The following is a 15299-nucleotide window of genomic DNA, read 5'->3' as shown; positions in this document are numbered from 1 at the left end:
CAGGGTCTCTCCTTCCCGCCACTCGGCCTGAGGGAGCGTCCACAGCTTCTTGCCCCCCACCTGCTGCTCGGACACCAGGACCAGGGAGTCCGCCAGGCGGCGCCGCGCCGAGGTCAGGTCCTTATCCGCCTCGGCTGCGAACACACAAAAGACCCGGATTGTGTTGCTTAGCAACGCGGGAAATGTCACGGGAATAGGAAGCCACTGACCGTGGACCCTAGGCGCCGGCTGGAAGCTCTTCAGCTTCTGCTCCCATGCATCCTCCAGGTCCTGGGTGAGCACGATCTCCTGGTCCTTGCGGGAGTTGTCGTCGGAGTCGTAGCCGTCCGTCTGCAAGCGCCGCAGTTGCTCCGCGTCGTCCTGCAGCCGCAGCTCGTGCTCCGACAGGATGCTCGTCTCCATCTCCATCTGACCACACACACACACGCCATCGCTGCCAACTTCTTCTCCTAATACTTTTTCTGGCGGCTTGCATACCGCCACCTACTGTACCGTGGGCTCATTATGCAGGGATTCTCAAGAATCACTTTTACACACAGTGTTACTGTTCAAACTGTGTGTAGTGTAGTGTTGTCCCGATACCAATAATTTGGTACCGGTACCAAAATGTATTTTGATACTTTTCTAAATAACGGGGACCACAAAAAACGGCATTACTGGCTTTATTTTAACAAAAAAAACCTTAGGGTACATTAAACATATGTTTATTATTGCAATTTTGTCCTTAAATAAATAGTGAACATACTAGACAACTTGTCTTTTAGTAGTAAGTAAATGATTTTAATTGAGTACGTTGTATTATTTTCATGTGCGGTACTTTGGAAACATGGTTTATTAGTTTTTACTTATTAGAGAGTTTTTAATTATTATCTTTTTATTATTTTATTTTTTTTCATTATTAATTTTAATTTCATCTATTATTTTTAAATGATTTTAATTGAATTACGTTGTATTATTTTTATGTGCAGCACTTTGGAAACACGATTTATTAGTTTTTACTTAGAGAGTTTTTAATTATTACCTTTCTATTCTTATTTTATTTTCATTATTAATTTTTATTTTATCTATTATTTTTAAATGATTTTAATTGAGTTACGTTGTATTATTTTTATGTGCGGCGCTTTGGAAACATGATTTATTAATTTTTACTTATTAGAGTGTTTTTAATTATTATCTTTTAGTCTTAGTTTATTTTCATTATTAATTTTAATGTCATCTATTATTTTTAAATTATTTTAATTGAGTTGCGTTGTATAATTTTTATGTGCGGCACTTTGGAAACATGATTTATTAGTGTGTTTTTAATTATTACCATTTTATTCTTATTTTATTTTCATTATTAATTTTTAATTTATCTATTATTTTTAAATGATTTTAATTGAGTTATGTAGTATTATTTTTATGTGCAGCACTTTGGAAACATGATTTATTAGTTTTTACTTATTAGAGTCTTTCTAATTATATTTTTATTCATATTTTATTTTCATTATTTATTTTAATTGTGTCTATTATTTTTAAATGATTTTAATTGAGTTATGTTGTATTATTTTTATGTGCAGCACTTTGGAAACATTATTTATTAGTTTTTACCTATTAGAGTGTTTTTAATTATTATCTTTTAGTCTTAGTTTGTTTTCATTATTAATTTTAATGTCATCTATTATTTTTTAAATTATTTTAATTGAGTTGCGTTGTATTATTTTTATGTGCAGCACTTTGGAGACATGATTTATTAGTTTTTACTTTTTAGAGTGTTTTTAATTCTTATCTTTTTATCATTTTATTTGTTTTAATTTTTAATTTTAATTGTATCTATTATTTTTAAATTATTTAAATTGAGTTACGTTGCATTATTTTCATCAGCAGCACTTTGGAAACATGGTTTATTAGTTTTTACTTATTAGAGTCTTTCTAATTATATTTTTATTCATATTTTATTTTCATTATTTATTTCAATTGTGTCTATTATTTTTAAATGATTTTAATTGAGTTATGTTGTATTATTTTTATGTGCAGCACTTTGGAAACATGATTTATTAGTTTTTACTTATTAGAGTGTTTTTAATTATTTACTTTTTATTCTTAGTTTATTTTCATTATTAATTTTAATGTTATCTATTATTTTTAAATTATTTTAATTGAGTTGCGTTGTATAATTTTTATGTGCGGCACTTTGGAAACATGATTTATTAGTGTGTTTTTAATTATTACCATTTTATTCTTATTTTATTTTCATTATTAATTTTTAATTTATGTATTATTTTTAAATGACTTTAATTGAGTTACGTTGTATTATTTTTATGTGCGGCACTTTGGAAACATGATTTATTAGTTTTTACTTATTAGAGTGTTTTTAATTATTATCTTTTTATTATTACCGTATTTTTCGGAGTATAAGTTGCACCGGAGTATAAGTCGCACCTGCCGAAAATGCATAATAAAGAAGGAAAAAAACATACAAGTCGCATTTTTTGGGGAAATGTATTTGATAAAATCCAACACCAAGAATAGACATTTAAAAGGCAATTTAAAATAAATAAAGAATAGTGAACAACAGGCTGAATAAGTGTACGTTATATGAGGCATAAATAACCAACTGGTATGTTAACGTAACATATTATGGTAAGAGTCATTCAAATAACTATAACATATAGAACATGCTATACGTTTACCAAACAATCTGTCACTCCTAATCGCTAAATCCCATGAAATCTTATACGTCTAGTATCTTACGTGAATGAGCTAAATAATACTATTTGATATTTTATGGTAATGTGTTAATAATTTCACACATAAGTCGCTTCTGAGTATAAGTCGCACCCCCTATGAAAAAAAATGCAATTTATAGTCCGAAAAATACGGTATTTAATTTTCATTATTAATTTTAATTGTATCTATTATTTTTAAATGATTTTAATTGAGTTACATTGTATTATTTTTATGTGCGGCACTTTGGAAACAGTTAATTAATAGTGCCGTTTGCTATACTGTATAAATAAAGTGGATTTTTAAAATGAGTGTTTAGTCACCGCCATTGTTATATGACGTCACACTACTGCATCCTGTGCTACGTTCCATGACACTGGGAAGTTTGAAGCTCGTGGAAGGTTGTCTGGGCAGGAACCAAATTCTACAACTAATGAATAATGACGACTAATGAATAATGATTGTAGAAACGTGTAATTGTATTAAATATCATGTGGTGTAGGACAAACGCACCTCCTGCAAGAAGCGTCCAAACTGCTGCTCGATGGGATTGGGGTCGGCCGAAATGACGGGCAGCCTCTGCAAACACACCGCGGCCATCAGAGTCCACGGAGAATGTTGCTTTTCCGTCACTATTAGGCTCTGTAAGCCCGACCCACGGAGGCTACTGTCGGTGGAAAGCTGACGGAAGACACATTTTCCGGCTGGCGTGCCCCTAAAACGGGAAATATAACACAGCAGAGGCCGACATGCCGTCCTCCCATAGGGAACCGCCATTTTCTTTTGTGGCGTTCAGTGTCACCACACAAAAAAAAACCATCCCTTTCGACGAGACTATAAACACCCGATTAAAAACGACAATTCCCAACACATTTCATTCAAGATACACAAACATAACATAATAGTCCATCCAAATATCAAGTAACTCAATTTTCAAACATTCTAAAGCGCTACCATATCAATTATAAAGTCGTCAATTGGAAATATACGAGCCACTGAATGCATCAAGCATTCTGACTTTGTATTTTTTTTGTTATTAATGATTTAAATGATCAGTTCGGAATTGTATTACCTTATAAAAAAATAAAAAATAAAATGTATAAATTAATTTGAAATAGGAAGTGTTCTGGTCTTCAAATTAAGGTGTGGGTTCAAATCCACTTTCTTGGGAAGCTAATAGTTTAGTTTTGCCGCTTCCGGCTTTAAATTTTTTTTAAACATAAATAACAAATAAGCCAAAGACAGGAATAAACATGAAAAAATAGATATAAATTTAAAATTACAAATCAAAACATTTATTAAGGATATAAACAAAACACAAAAATAAATGTAAAAATCTGAATTACCGGTAAATTAAAAGCAGATTTTGGGGGGAATTGTTGTGACACAGAATGTTTGAATTTGTAGCAGGTTTTTCCACAAAGTTACGGTAAAACTTGGAATAAATTTGAGGCTTATTTAATTTTCAGTAGCCCATCCATCCACCCATTTGCTACTGCTTGTCCCTTTCGGGGTTGCGGGGGGTGCTGGAGCCTATCTCAGTAGCATTAAATAAATGATAAATAAGTAGCATTAAGCTAAAAATAAAAAAATAAAATACAAATAAAAACAGAAACAAAACCGGAAATAAAAATGCAATTGAAAATACAAATAAAGTAAATAAAAAACACACATTTTTGGCATTTTAGTTGATTGTATGTTAGTTATTATTACATCATATTTAGAATGTGCTAATGGTAATTTCATTTGAGGGTTCATTTTATAATTGATTTGAGGTATGAGTTTAAAAAAAATAGATACAAAAATAAAATTACAAATAAATAAAAAATTAAATAAAAACAAAGGAATAGAATACCTGGGGGAAATTCAGCACCACAGTTCGCTCACAATAGACAATAAACACTTAGGTTTTTTTTTTACATGTGAATAATATAAATACAGTCTATTATACAGAAAACATCAAAACAAAGATGTTAATTAAAGATTAAAAAAACGTTTAATAAAATTACATTAAAACATAATTAAAAAATGAAATAAAAACAGGAATAAACATAGAAATTAACTCAATAAAGTAACTAAAATAACTAAATATTCAAACATTCTAAAGAGCGACCATAACAATTATAGAGTATATACGAGTCCTTGAATGCATCGAGCATACCCACAATGCCTTGCCATAAAAGGAATAGTCCACTCTAAAAAATATGGGGGTGATATTTTTACTATTAATGTTTTGTTTTGTTTTTAAGCATGAACCGACCTGTTTAAAATATGTGTTCACCATCAGAATCTTTTATATTAAAGATTGTAATACATTTGATGGGAAGCTTAGTTTGGAACAATATTAATAATAGTCGTGTTTTCACAAACGTCCCCTCCCTAAGCAAGGCTAATAGTAACTACCGCAGGAGTAGCAGCGCAGTCAAAGTCACGTTTAGTTTTGTATTTCAAATCTTCCCCGACCAATTGTTGTGTGATATGTTCAAATTAACTTGTGTGTTCGTTAACTCCCTGGGCAGCGTGTGCCGTCACGTCGCTGCCCCTCTCGCCGACAACCGAGCCGCTTTGTAAGTAGTTAGCATGGCGAATGCCAGCTCGCTTGCCCTGCTAGCATACGTGTTTTACAAATGACAATGTCACGTGATTATTATTATTATTATTATTTTAAAATATGTACAAATGTGAATTATGTTTGTGTAGGAGGACGTTATGTAGCAGCGCTGTCAGACTACAAGAGACAGAATCTTCCAGCAAAAACTCCAAAGAATTCAGGTGAGATTTTTTCCTGCCAATTATTATATCTATCCATCCATTTTTCTACCGCTTGTCCCTTTTTAATTTTTGACCACTCCTCTCGACAAAATTGGTGCAGCTCAGCTAAATTTGTTGGGTTTTCTGACATGGATGTGTTTCTTCAGCATTGTCCACACGTTTAAGTCAGGACTTTGGGAAGGCCATTCTAAAACCTTCATTCTAGCCTGATTTAGCCATTCCTTTACCACTTTTGATGTGTGTTTGGGGTCATTGTCCTGTTAGAACACCCAACTGCGCCAAAGACCCAACCTCCAGGCTGATGATTATAGCTTGTCCTGAAGAATTTGGAGGTAAACCTTCCGTTTACTCTCTGTAAAGCACCAGTTCCATTGACAGCAAAACAGGCCCAGATCATAATACTACCACCACCACCATGCTTGACGGTAGGAACGGTGTTCCTGGGATTAAAGGCCTCACCTTTTCTCCTCCACACATATTGCCGGGTATTGTGGCCAAACAGCTCAATTTTTGTGTCAGTTTTTGTCACACCACAGAACTTTCCTCCAGAAGACAGCCATGGCGTTATGTTCTTTACAAGTGTATGTAAACTTCTGACCACGGCTGTATTTGTGGCGTTGGTTTGCGGGGGGAAGAAGTGGTTGTAGGTACGTGACAATACATTTCTAATGCAAAATATTTCTAAGCAATTTTACATTTTATTGTATTTTTTTTCAGGTTTAGATATTTTTTAAGTAAAATATAATTATTTTCATATTCATATCTAATTTAAAAAAAATGTTTATGTTCAGATTTTTTTTTAAATTAAAATCTTTTTTTCTTTTATTCAAATCTTTTTTTTTCATTTTATAATTTGTTTTTCAGGTTCCAATCTATTTTTTTTTTTTTAAAGCAAAATATTTCAAAGCAATTTTACATTTTATTGTATTTTTTTCAGGTTTAGATATTTTTTAAGTCAAATATTAGTCTTTTCATATTCAAATCTTTTTCTTTTTTTAAATTCTATGTTCAGATTTTTTTTTTAAATTAAAATATTTTTTGTTTAATTAAAATCTTATATTTTCATTTTATAATTTTTTTTCAGGTTCAGATCTATTTAAAAAAAACAAATTCAAGTTCAGATCCTTCTTTTTTTTAATTAATATATATATTTTTTCAGATTCAAATCTTATTTTTGACTTGTTTTTTTAGATTAAAATGTTGTTGTTTTTTAATTTAAACAAAATGTCAGATTCAAATCTTATTTTTTTTTTACATTTACTCTGTTTTTCAGGTTTAGAACTTATTTTTTTAAATTAAAATTTAATTTTTTCAGATTCATATATTTGTAAAATTGTTTTTAAGGTACAGATCTTTTTTTTATTAATAAAATGTATTTTTTTTCAGATTCAGACTTTTTTTTTAACTTGTTTTTTTTAGATTAAAATGTTTATTTTTTTAATTAATAAAAATTCAGATTCAAATCTTATTTTTTTACATTTACTTTGTTTTTCAGGTTTAGACCTTCTTTTTTTAAATTAAAATGTAATTTTTTCAGATTCATATATTATATTCATATATTATTTGTAAAATTGTTTTTAAGGTTCAGATCTTTCTTTTTTTTTGTTAATAAAATGTACAAAAATTTCAGATTCAGACTTTTGTCCCGAATTTACTGCGTAAAGCATGTCCTCAACTGAGACGAGCGTGTCATCATGTCAGACAAACGACACAATATGAATATATATATATATATCACGATAAGACATACTCAATATCAATAAAAAAATGCGTTCGATAAAATCCATCCATTTTCTACCGCTTGTCCCTTGTGGGGTTGCAGGGGGTGCTGGAGCCTACCTCAGCTACATTCGAGTAGGCGGGGTACACCCTGGACAAGTCGCCACCTCGCCGTTCGATAAAATGTTCAATATATATATTTTTTCTTCTACGGAAGAAACCGGAATGAGCTGAATATGGTTGCATGAACAAAGACTCGCAAACCGGGGGGCTGTGGCGTGTGTGCCCAACTGTCTTGGGTGATATGATGTAATGTTTTTTATAGACTGAGGCCGATCTGCAAAAGTTGACTCCAGGTGTCGTTGAGGAGGGAGGGAGGGCAAAAGCGTCCATCATTGAGGTGTCCTCGGGGGTGTTTTTCAGAACAGCCTGGTCCTGTTTTCACAGCGTCAAGGCCATTCGAGGGAGTCAAATCGTAGATTACGATGTTTGTTTTCCGCGAGCAGACAAAACAATGACTTGTCTGTTCTATTCGTCCATGCTGGGTGCTTTTCCTTCTAATCATGTTGTGGATTGGAACCCCCAGCCACGTCCCTCCGCTGCCTGGCCAGGACAGTTCTCTCAGGTGGGCTGGGAAGAAGTTTGAGGAGTTACCCATCATGCACATCAAAGCTACGTACAATAAGTAATGATACTTGGCCCCTTCCAAATTGTCTTCTGGAGCGTGCCTCACTCCCCGTGTCCTCCCGCAGCGTACAGATCCAGATGACGGACTGCGAGGGACAGTACATGGTGAGGACTTCCTGTGGGGCGGAAGGTTTCAAGAACCGAAAGAAGGCCATGCCGGTCGCCGCTCAGACCACCGGCATCTCCGCCGCATCGGTAGCTCCCCTCGCCGTCTTCGCAACCAAACGTGAAACATAATTTCTAACGTGCTTTTTTTTTTTTTTTTTCTTCTGGACTGCGAGCAGAAAGCCACCGCAAAGGGAGTGACGTTTGTGCGCGTGGTGGTCAAAGGTCTCGGCCCGGGACGTCTGGTGAGTACACACAACCTTAAGCGGGAGTCGTTTTAGTAACTTACCAGGAAAGGTATAGTTTTAATGTCATTGTAGTATTCTAAAATATGCTGCGATTTATTGAGTTTTATTGTTTTAAACAACCAATAAAAAGTCAGATTTAAAAAAAAATAAATCTTTTAAAGCATTCTGTAAAAATATTGTGGTCCTAGATTAAGAATTGTCAAGCATAACAATGTCTAAATGAATTAAAAATATCAGCACCACCGTAGTATTGCTACGAGAGGAGACCAGACCAATTCAGTATCGTGGCCGCTGATTGGCTCAGCCTCAGGAAGTGTACTGTATCGGATTAAAAGAGTGTAAATGTGACTTAATGGATGTTATTTCAGGTCTCGATGGCTATTATAATGTGGCAAAACTTCTTCAAAAGTTTTTTATGCTCCGGCTATGTAAATATTTGATTTATGAAAAATAATGTCCTACTTTGCGGAAATTCAATCACCGCGGTCGTTGATGGACAGCGATTATTGTACAGGAATTGAGTTGTTGTAAGAAAGAAAATGGAAAAAGGGAGAAAAATGTGATATATACTAATAATAATAGATTTTATTTGTAAAAAGCACTTCACATTGAGTAAACAACCTCAAAGTGCTGCAGTTTATTAAAAAAAAAAAAAAAAGATAATAAAAAATAAATACAAATAAAAACTAGAACAGCCATATAGCTAAAAGTAGTATGCATATATCCAAAAAAAAAGGCTTTTTTAAAAAGAAGGGTTTTTAAGGTTTTTTAAAAAAGTATCCACAGTCTGTGGTGCCCTCAGGTGGTCAGGGAGAGCGTTCCACAGACTGGGAGCGGCGCAGCAGAAAGCCCGGTCTCCCATTGTCCGTAGCTTTGTCCTCGGACAATATGACAGAAGAAGAAATTACATTACAATAAAGTTGGAATATTACATAAAAAATGTCAATTTTTTATTATAAAATGTAACTTTTTTTCTGAGGGTTTAATTTGTTTCTCTTCATTTTAGGACTGAATTATAAAAAATAGACACATTTTTTATTTTATCAGAATAAATTGTTAATAGATTTAAATAAAATAGTGGATTTTGTCGCAAAATATCTTAGTTTTATTAGAGAAGGCATGTGATTTTTTTTTTTATCTCTAAAAATATAAAAAAATATTTTGCGTTTTTCTTCGTTTTTTTCGACCTACAATGTGTGTTCAAGTCTTGATCCGTCTCTTTGCCATACCTGCCAACAACTACGGCTTAGGCTTTCCGGCTGTAGTGGTAAAAACTACGGTTTTCCATTCGAAATGATTAACTTAAAAATCAAAGCTACACAGCGAATTTCCCAGTAGCTTGGCTACTTTTTAAACAAGTAGCGATTTCCGTAGCTGAGCTATTTTTAGGCCCTCAGACCCCCCGGCTTATTTTCAGTCTTTTTTGTTAAGTTCAAATCACATGCCTGTTAGAGTGAATATGTAATATTACAAGAATCAGGTTTTTACAAGATTAAAGTCAAATAATATTAAATAAAATGAGGAATACATTTGTACGTATTGATTTTATGAGAATTTACTTTTCTCATAAAATTAGAACTAAACTACAAAATAATACAATTTTATGAGAATAAATGTATAATATTACGGAAACATTTATTAAAAACAATTACCAGCAATGAAGAAGGGATTACTGTACAGGAGTTAAGTTGTATTAATTACGAGAATATACATAAGGAAAAAAAAGAAATGTAATTACAATAACATGGTAATATTACAGGAAAAATGACATTTTTAATAGAAGTAACTTGCAATTTTATGAGGGTTTATTTTTTCCCCCGCATAATTTTAGGACTGAACTTAATAAAAAATGACAGTTTTATTTTTTCGAAACAAATTGGTAATATTATATTTTCTTTTATGTATTTTATGAGGGTTTATTATTTCCCCCACTTAATTTTCGGACTAAACTTCATAAAAAATGACAGTTTTATTTTTTTGGAACAAATTGGTAATATTATATTTTCTTTTATGTAAAGTGATAGTTTTGTCACACAGTATCCTAGTTTTATTAGAGTGACTTTGTAATACTACAAGAAGAAGTCATCTAATATTAAATAAAATTAAGAATACGTTTGTACCTATTGATTTTATGAGAATTTACTTTTCTCGTAATATTAGAACTAAACTCCAAAAATAATAATGACATATTTTAATGAGAAAGAACATTATTTTATTCAAAGTCTTAATATTACCAAAAAAATATTACCAGGAATTCAGTTGTATTTCAAGATAATGTCGCAAAAATGCAATTATTGCAATTAGAATTAACAGCAATGAACAAGGGATGATTGGTCAGGAGTTAAATTGTATTAATAAAGAGAATATACAAAAGTAGTAATAATAACAAAAAAAGAAATGTCATTAAAATAAAGATATATTACAGGAAAAATAAAAATGTTAATATAATAAAGTAACTATTAATTTTATGAGGGTTTATTTTTTCCATAATGTTAGGACTGAACTTAACAAAATACACACTTTTTTTTTTTTACTTTATCAGAACAAATTTGTAATATTAAAGATATTTGCTTTTACTTAAAGTGTTAATTTTGTAACACAATACCACGCTTTTATTAGAGTGAATTTGTAATGTTACGAGAAGTCACAATTTTACAAGAATAAATGTCAATTATTGAATAAAATTCAGAATACATTTGTACCTATTGATTTTATGAGAATGTACTTTTCTCGTAATATTAGAACTAAACTAAAACATTTGTAATATCACAGAAGAATTTTAAATGTATTCAAAGTAGTATAATAAACACAAATAATTACCAAGAATTGAGTTGTATCATAAGATAATGTCGCGGGAATTTATTTCATGTCCGGAACCAATGAACAGCGATAAACAAGGGCTGATTGTACAAGTTGTATTAATAAATAGAATATACAAAAAGAGAGGAAAACATGTGATATGACAGAAGAATACCTTTCATTACAATAAAGCTGTTAATATTACAAAAACAATGAGTATCAAGAAGTGAGTTGTTTTACAAGATAATGTCATTTTCAAATATCATATAAATGATTAAATGACATTGATTTAGTTTGAGTTTTACGGAGCCCCGAAAAGGACATGGGGGAAATAAAAAAAATTAAAAAAAATGTAAATTTTTTTTTAGACATGTATCTCGTGCGCACAAGAAACTTTTTATAAAGTTATAAAAAAAATAAAATGTATTATTATTTTTTTCTTCTTTTTTTTTTAGACATGTATCTTGAGATACATGTCTTAAAAATGGGAAAAAAAAGGATACTTTTTTTAATTTATTTTTTTATAACTTTATAAAAAGTTTCTCGTGCGCTCGAGATACATGTCTAAAAAAAATAAAATAATTATTAAAACATTTTCCCCCCCATGTCCCTTTAGGGGCTCCGTAGAGTTTTATGACAAACAAACTCTTCATTTTGTGAAGTATGATTTCAGCAAGAAAATTTAGCAAGATAAAAGTATTAAAGTAAAAAAAACAACGTATCCTAAGGCAAGACGTCAGTAAATTACAGCAGACTTCGGTTCTGTGCATCCTTCTTTTTTTTGCGACATTTAATCCAAAAGGAGGAGGAGGTAAGAAATATAAACAGGAAGTAACCCGGCATATTCGTTTTTACCTTACTTCTTTCTACACTTGCAAGAATGTAAATAAGCATCGGTCTTCGTTAACTTGTTTTGACACGTGCATGATATCGGTAAAAAGAGGACATTAAGGAGTATTTCATTATTTTCGTTGAAGCTAAGCGGCGCGGATTCGTCTTCTTGGCGTATTAACAAGCGTTAATAAATGTCCTTCTTTCAGTCGGCCATCCAAGGTTTGACCATGGGCGGCCTGGACGTGGTCTCCATCACCGACGAAACCCCCGTGCCGCACAATGGCTGCCGACCTCGCAAAGCCAGGAGGTTATGATGATGGATCAATAAACTTGCATGGTCAGTGCTATGATACCATGTGTTTTATTTAGGCTCACTCCATATCCACACAAAATAATGGACTTTTTGACATCATCTGGATATAAATATGCAATATAAATGTTTATTTATCCACAAAGTGTGTTTATATGCGAGTTTCCCTTCCTTCAAGTCACGTGATATACATTCACCTTATACAGGTGTTGATAAACACCGCAAAAAAACAGTTGAATTCAATGTACTGTCTGATACTAATATTAAACAATACAAATATATTTAAAGTAGTGCATTAAAAAGAAGAGAATATATTTTCAGTGTATATACATTTCTATCTATCTATATATATATATATATATATATTACATTTAAAAAGTATGATTATACATGTTCCTAAAGAATGGACACAAAATTGTTATATAATTCACAAATAAAAAGGAAAAAAAAGACAACTTAAATGTAATCAATATGAATAAATAGTTTCTTCTATTTAGTTTAATGTCTTACTTTTATTATATTGGCATTTGAACAATACAAATATACTTTAAAGTAGTGCACTTAAAAGAAGAAAATATATTTTCAGTACACATACATTTATAGATGAATGTATTCCAAATAAAAATAAGTGCACACATTTATTTGCATGTTGAATAAAATTATGATTCACTTTGGTAATTTTTTTGGAACAAATTTCTATTTTTTACTTTCGTATAATTTGAATTTTGTGCTTTTGTTTTTTCAGATTCAAACCTTATTTTAAAAAAATGTTTCCAGGTTTGTTTTTTTTTTATAAAAATTTTTTTTTTTTTAGATTCAAATGTTATGTTTACATTTTTTTCATGATCAGATCTTTAATTAATTAAAATGTTTTCAGATTCAAATCTTTTTTTTTTACATTTTATTTTTTTCAAGTTTAGATATTTCTTTTTTTAACTGAAGCATTATTATTTTCAGATTCAAATCTTAATTTAAAAAAAAAAAAGTTTTCAACTTTTATTATATTGGCATTAGAACAATACGAATGTACTTTTAAAGTAGTGCACCTAAAAGAAGAACATATATTTTCAGTGCATATACATTTATATCTATACATATTACATTTAAAAAGTATGATTATGCATGTTCCTAAAGAATGGACAAAAAAAAAAAAAAAAAAGACAATTTAAACGTAATCAATATGAATAAATATTTTCTTCTTTTTAGTTTAATGTCTTACTTTAATTATATTGGCATTTGGACAATACAATATACTTCAAAGTAGTGCACTTAAAAGAATAACATATGTTTTCAGTGTATATGCATTTATATCTATGCATGCAATAAATACAAAAGTATGATAGTGTGGACACAAAATGATTATATTTAAGAATATTAACATTTTAAATGTAATCAATATAATGTGAATAAATATTTTCTTCTTTTTGACTTAATGTCATACTTTTAATATATTTGTATTTTATCATAAAAGTAATACAATTGATTTGTAATTTAGTAAAATGTTTTAATTAAACTTTTTTTGCATAATCTGTGTGTGTGTGTATGTATATATATATATATATATATATATATATATATATATATATACATACAGAAATGTGTAGATCAATACGGAGTATCATTGATTAATGTATCCCTTAATAAGCACAGCATGCATTAAAACAATGACCGGAGTCGTTTGCTGAAACATGAAAAATGTGTTTTTGCTTCCCTCGCACATTAAATAAAAAATTCTGATAAATACTTCTGTTTAAAAAAAAAAAAAAATAGATTTTTGGAGCAGGATGAAAAGAAGTAATTTTTCTAGATAAAGAAAAGCAAACTTCCCCATTCATCCACGCAATTAAAGCCAAACTTTGTCAATTGTTTTTTTCAACTTTTTCGCTGTCATTATTTGTCGCGACCTTTGACCAGCACAAAATAAGTGACGTTGCTGATATGACAGATATAATATGAAAATGCGGACAGGAAGATCACCACATTAGTGTTTTGTGAACTAGGTCATATTTTTTTCTGCCAATATTACATTTATTTTTACTTAAGTCTTACTATAACTTGATTTAAATGTTATGTGTAAGTTGTAAAATGGACAATTACAAGATTCAATCATTTCATGACGATAAATGTGTAGTAAAATAATTTTGTAATTGGAATTTTTTTTATTAAATAAAAAATAGATCATTTTTTATTAAATTAAAAAAAGTATTAGCAAGTAATTTTTTCAAGATTTAAGTAATATTTTCAAGAATTGTATGACCATACATGTCTAATGTTGCACATTTTCTATGTGAATTATATTCATTTTTAATTTAATTTAATGTGAGTTTTTTTCAAAACAATTTTTGATTTGATGTAAGTTGTAGAAAGTAATTTTCCAAGATTTAAGTCGAAGTTACAAGGAATTTTAAGAATTTTTGACCACGCATGTCTACTGTTGCACATTTTTTATGGGAATATTCAATTATTAATATAATTTTTTAATTCAATTAAATCTTTTTAGAATTTTTAAATTAAATTAAAATATTGATATAAGTAGTAGCAAGTAATTTTCCAAGATTTAAGTCATAATTTGAGGATTTTTAAGAATTGTATGACCATTCATGTCTAATGGTATGCATTTTGTATGTGAAATATATTAATTGTTTTTAATTTATTAAAAAATGTCATACTTTTTTTTTTAAACAATTTCTAATTTAAGTTGTAACTAAGTCATTTTCCAATATTTAAGTCATAGTTACAAGGATTTTTAAGAATTGATGACCATACATGTGTAATCTAACACATTTTTGAAGGGAATACACAATATTATTTTTAATTACATTTAAAAATGAGACCTTTTTTTATTACATTTGAAAAAATGATTTACGTAGTAAGTCTACTGTTGCACATTTTTGATGGGAATATTCAATTATAAATATTATTTTTAATTAAATTTTAAAAATTGAGAATTTTTGAATTAAATTAAAATATTGATATAAGTAGTAGCAAGTAATTTTCCAAGATTGAAGTCATAGTTTTAAGGATTTTAAAGAATTGTATCACCATAAATGTCTAATGTTAGACATTTTTGATGTAAATTATATTAATTATTTGTATTTAAATTTAAATATATTTTTTTA

At 30.1% G+C, this 15299-nt stretch overlaps 2 protein-coding genes across 2 annotated transcripts in view; one reads left to right on the top strand and one right to left on the bottom strand.

The window, feature by feature from the left end:
- Positions 1–3564, bottom strand: part of mrpl46 (mitochondrial ribosomal protein L46) — a 3998-nt gene extending 434 nt beyond the window's left edge. Inside the window, exons 1-3 of the mRNA XM_061963465.2 lie at positions 3220–3564; positions 210–408; positions 1–134 (exon numbers count right to left, since the gene is read on the bottom strand). The exon at positions 1–134 is cut by the window's left edge and continues 37 nt beyond it. Of these exons, the coding sequence (XP_061819449.1) occupies positions 1–134; positions 210–408; positions 3220–3483 (597 nt within the window). The 5' untranslated portion in view covers positions 3484–3564. The remainder of the gene's footprint in view (positions 135–209; positions 409–3219) is intronic.
- A 1517-nt stretch (positions 3565–5081) lies between these two features.
- mrps11 (mitochondrial ribosomal protein S11) lies at positions 5082–12325 on the top strand. Its single transcript, XM_061963688.1, has 6 exons — positions 5082–5273; positions 5407–5478; positions 7784–7882; positions 7950–8079; positions 8169–8234; positions 12077–12325. The coding sequence occupies exons 1-6, from the start codon at positions 5185–5187 to the stop codon at positions 12182–12184; spliced, it is 564 nt and encodes a 187-aa protein (XP_061819672.1). The 5' UTR covers positions 5082–5184; the 3' UTR covers positions 12185–12325.
- The last annotated feature ends 2974 nt before the right edge of the window (positions 12326–15299 follow it).

The sequence above is a fragment of the Nerophis lumbriciformis genome, linkage group LG06, assembly GCF_033978685.3.
Source record: "Nerophis lumbriciformis linkage group LG06, RoL_Nlum_v2.1, whole genome shotgun sequence".
In the NCBI taxonomy this organism is placed as follows: Eukaryota; Metazoa; Chordata; class Actinopteri; order Syngnathiformes; family Syngnathidae; genus Nerophis; species Nerophis lumbriciformis.
The sequence above is the reverse complement of the archived record's forward strand: the minus strand, read 5'-3'. Positions and strand labels throughout refer to the sequence as shown.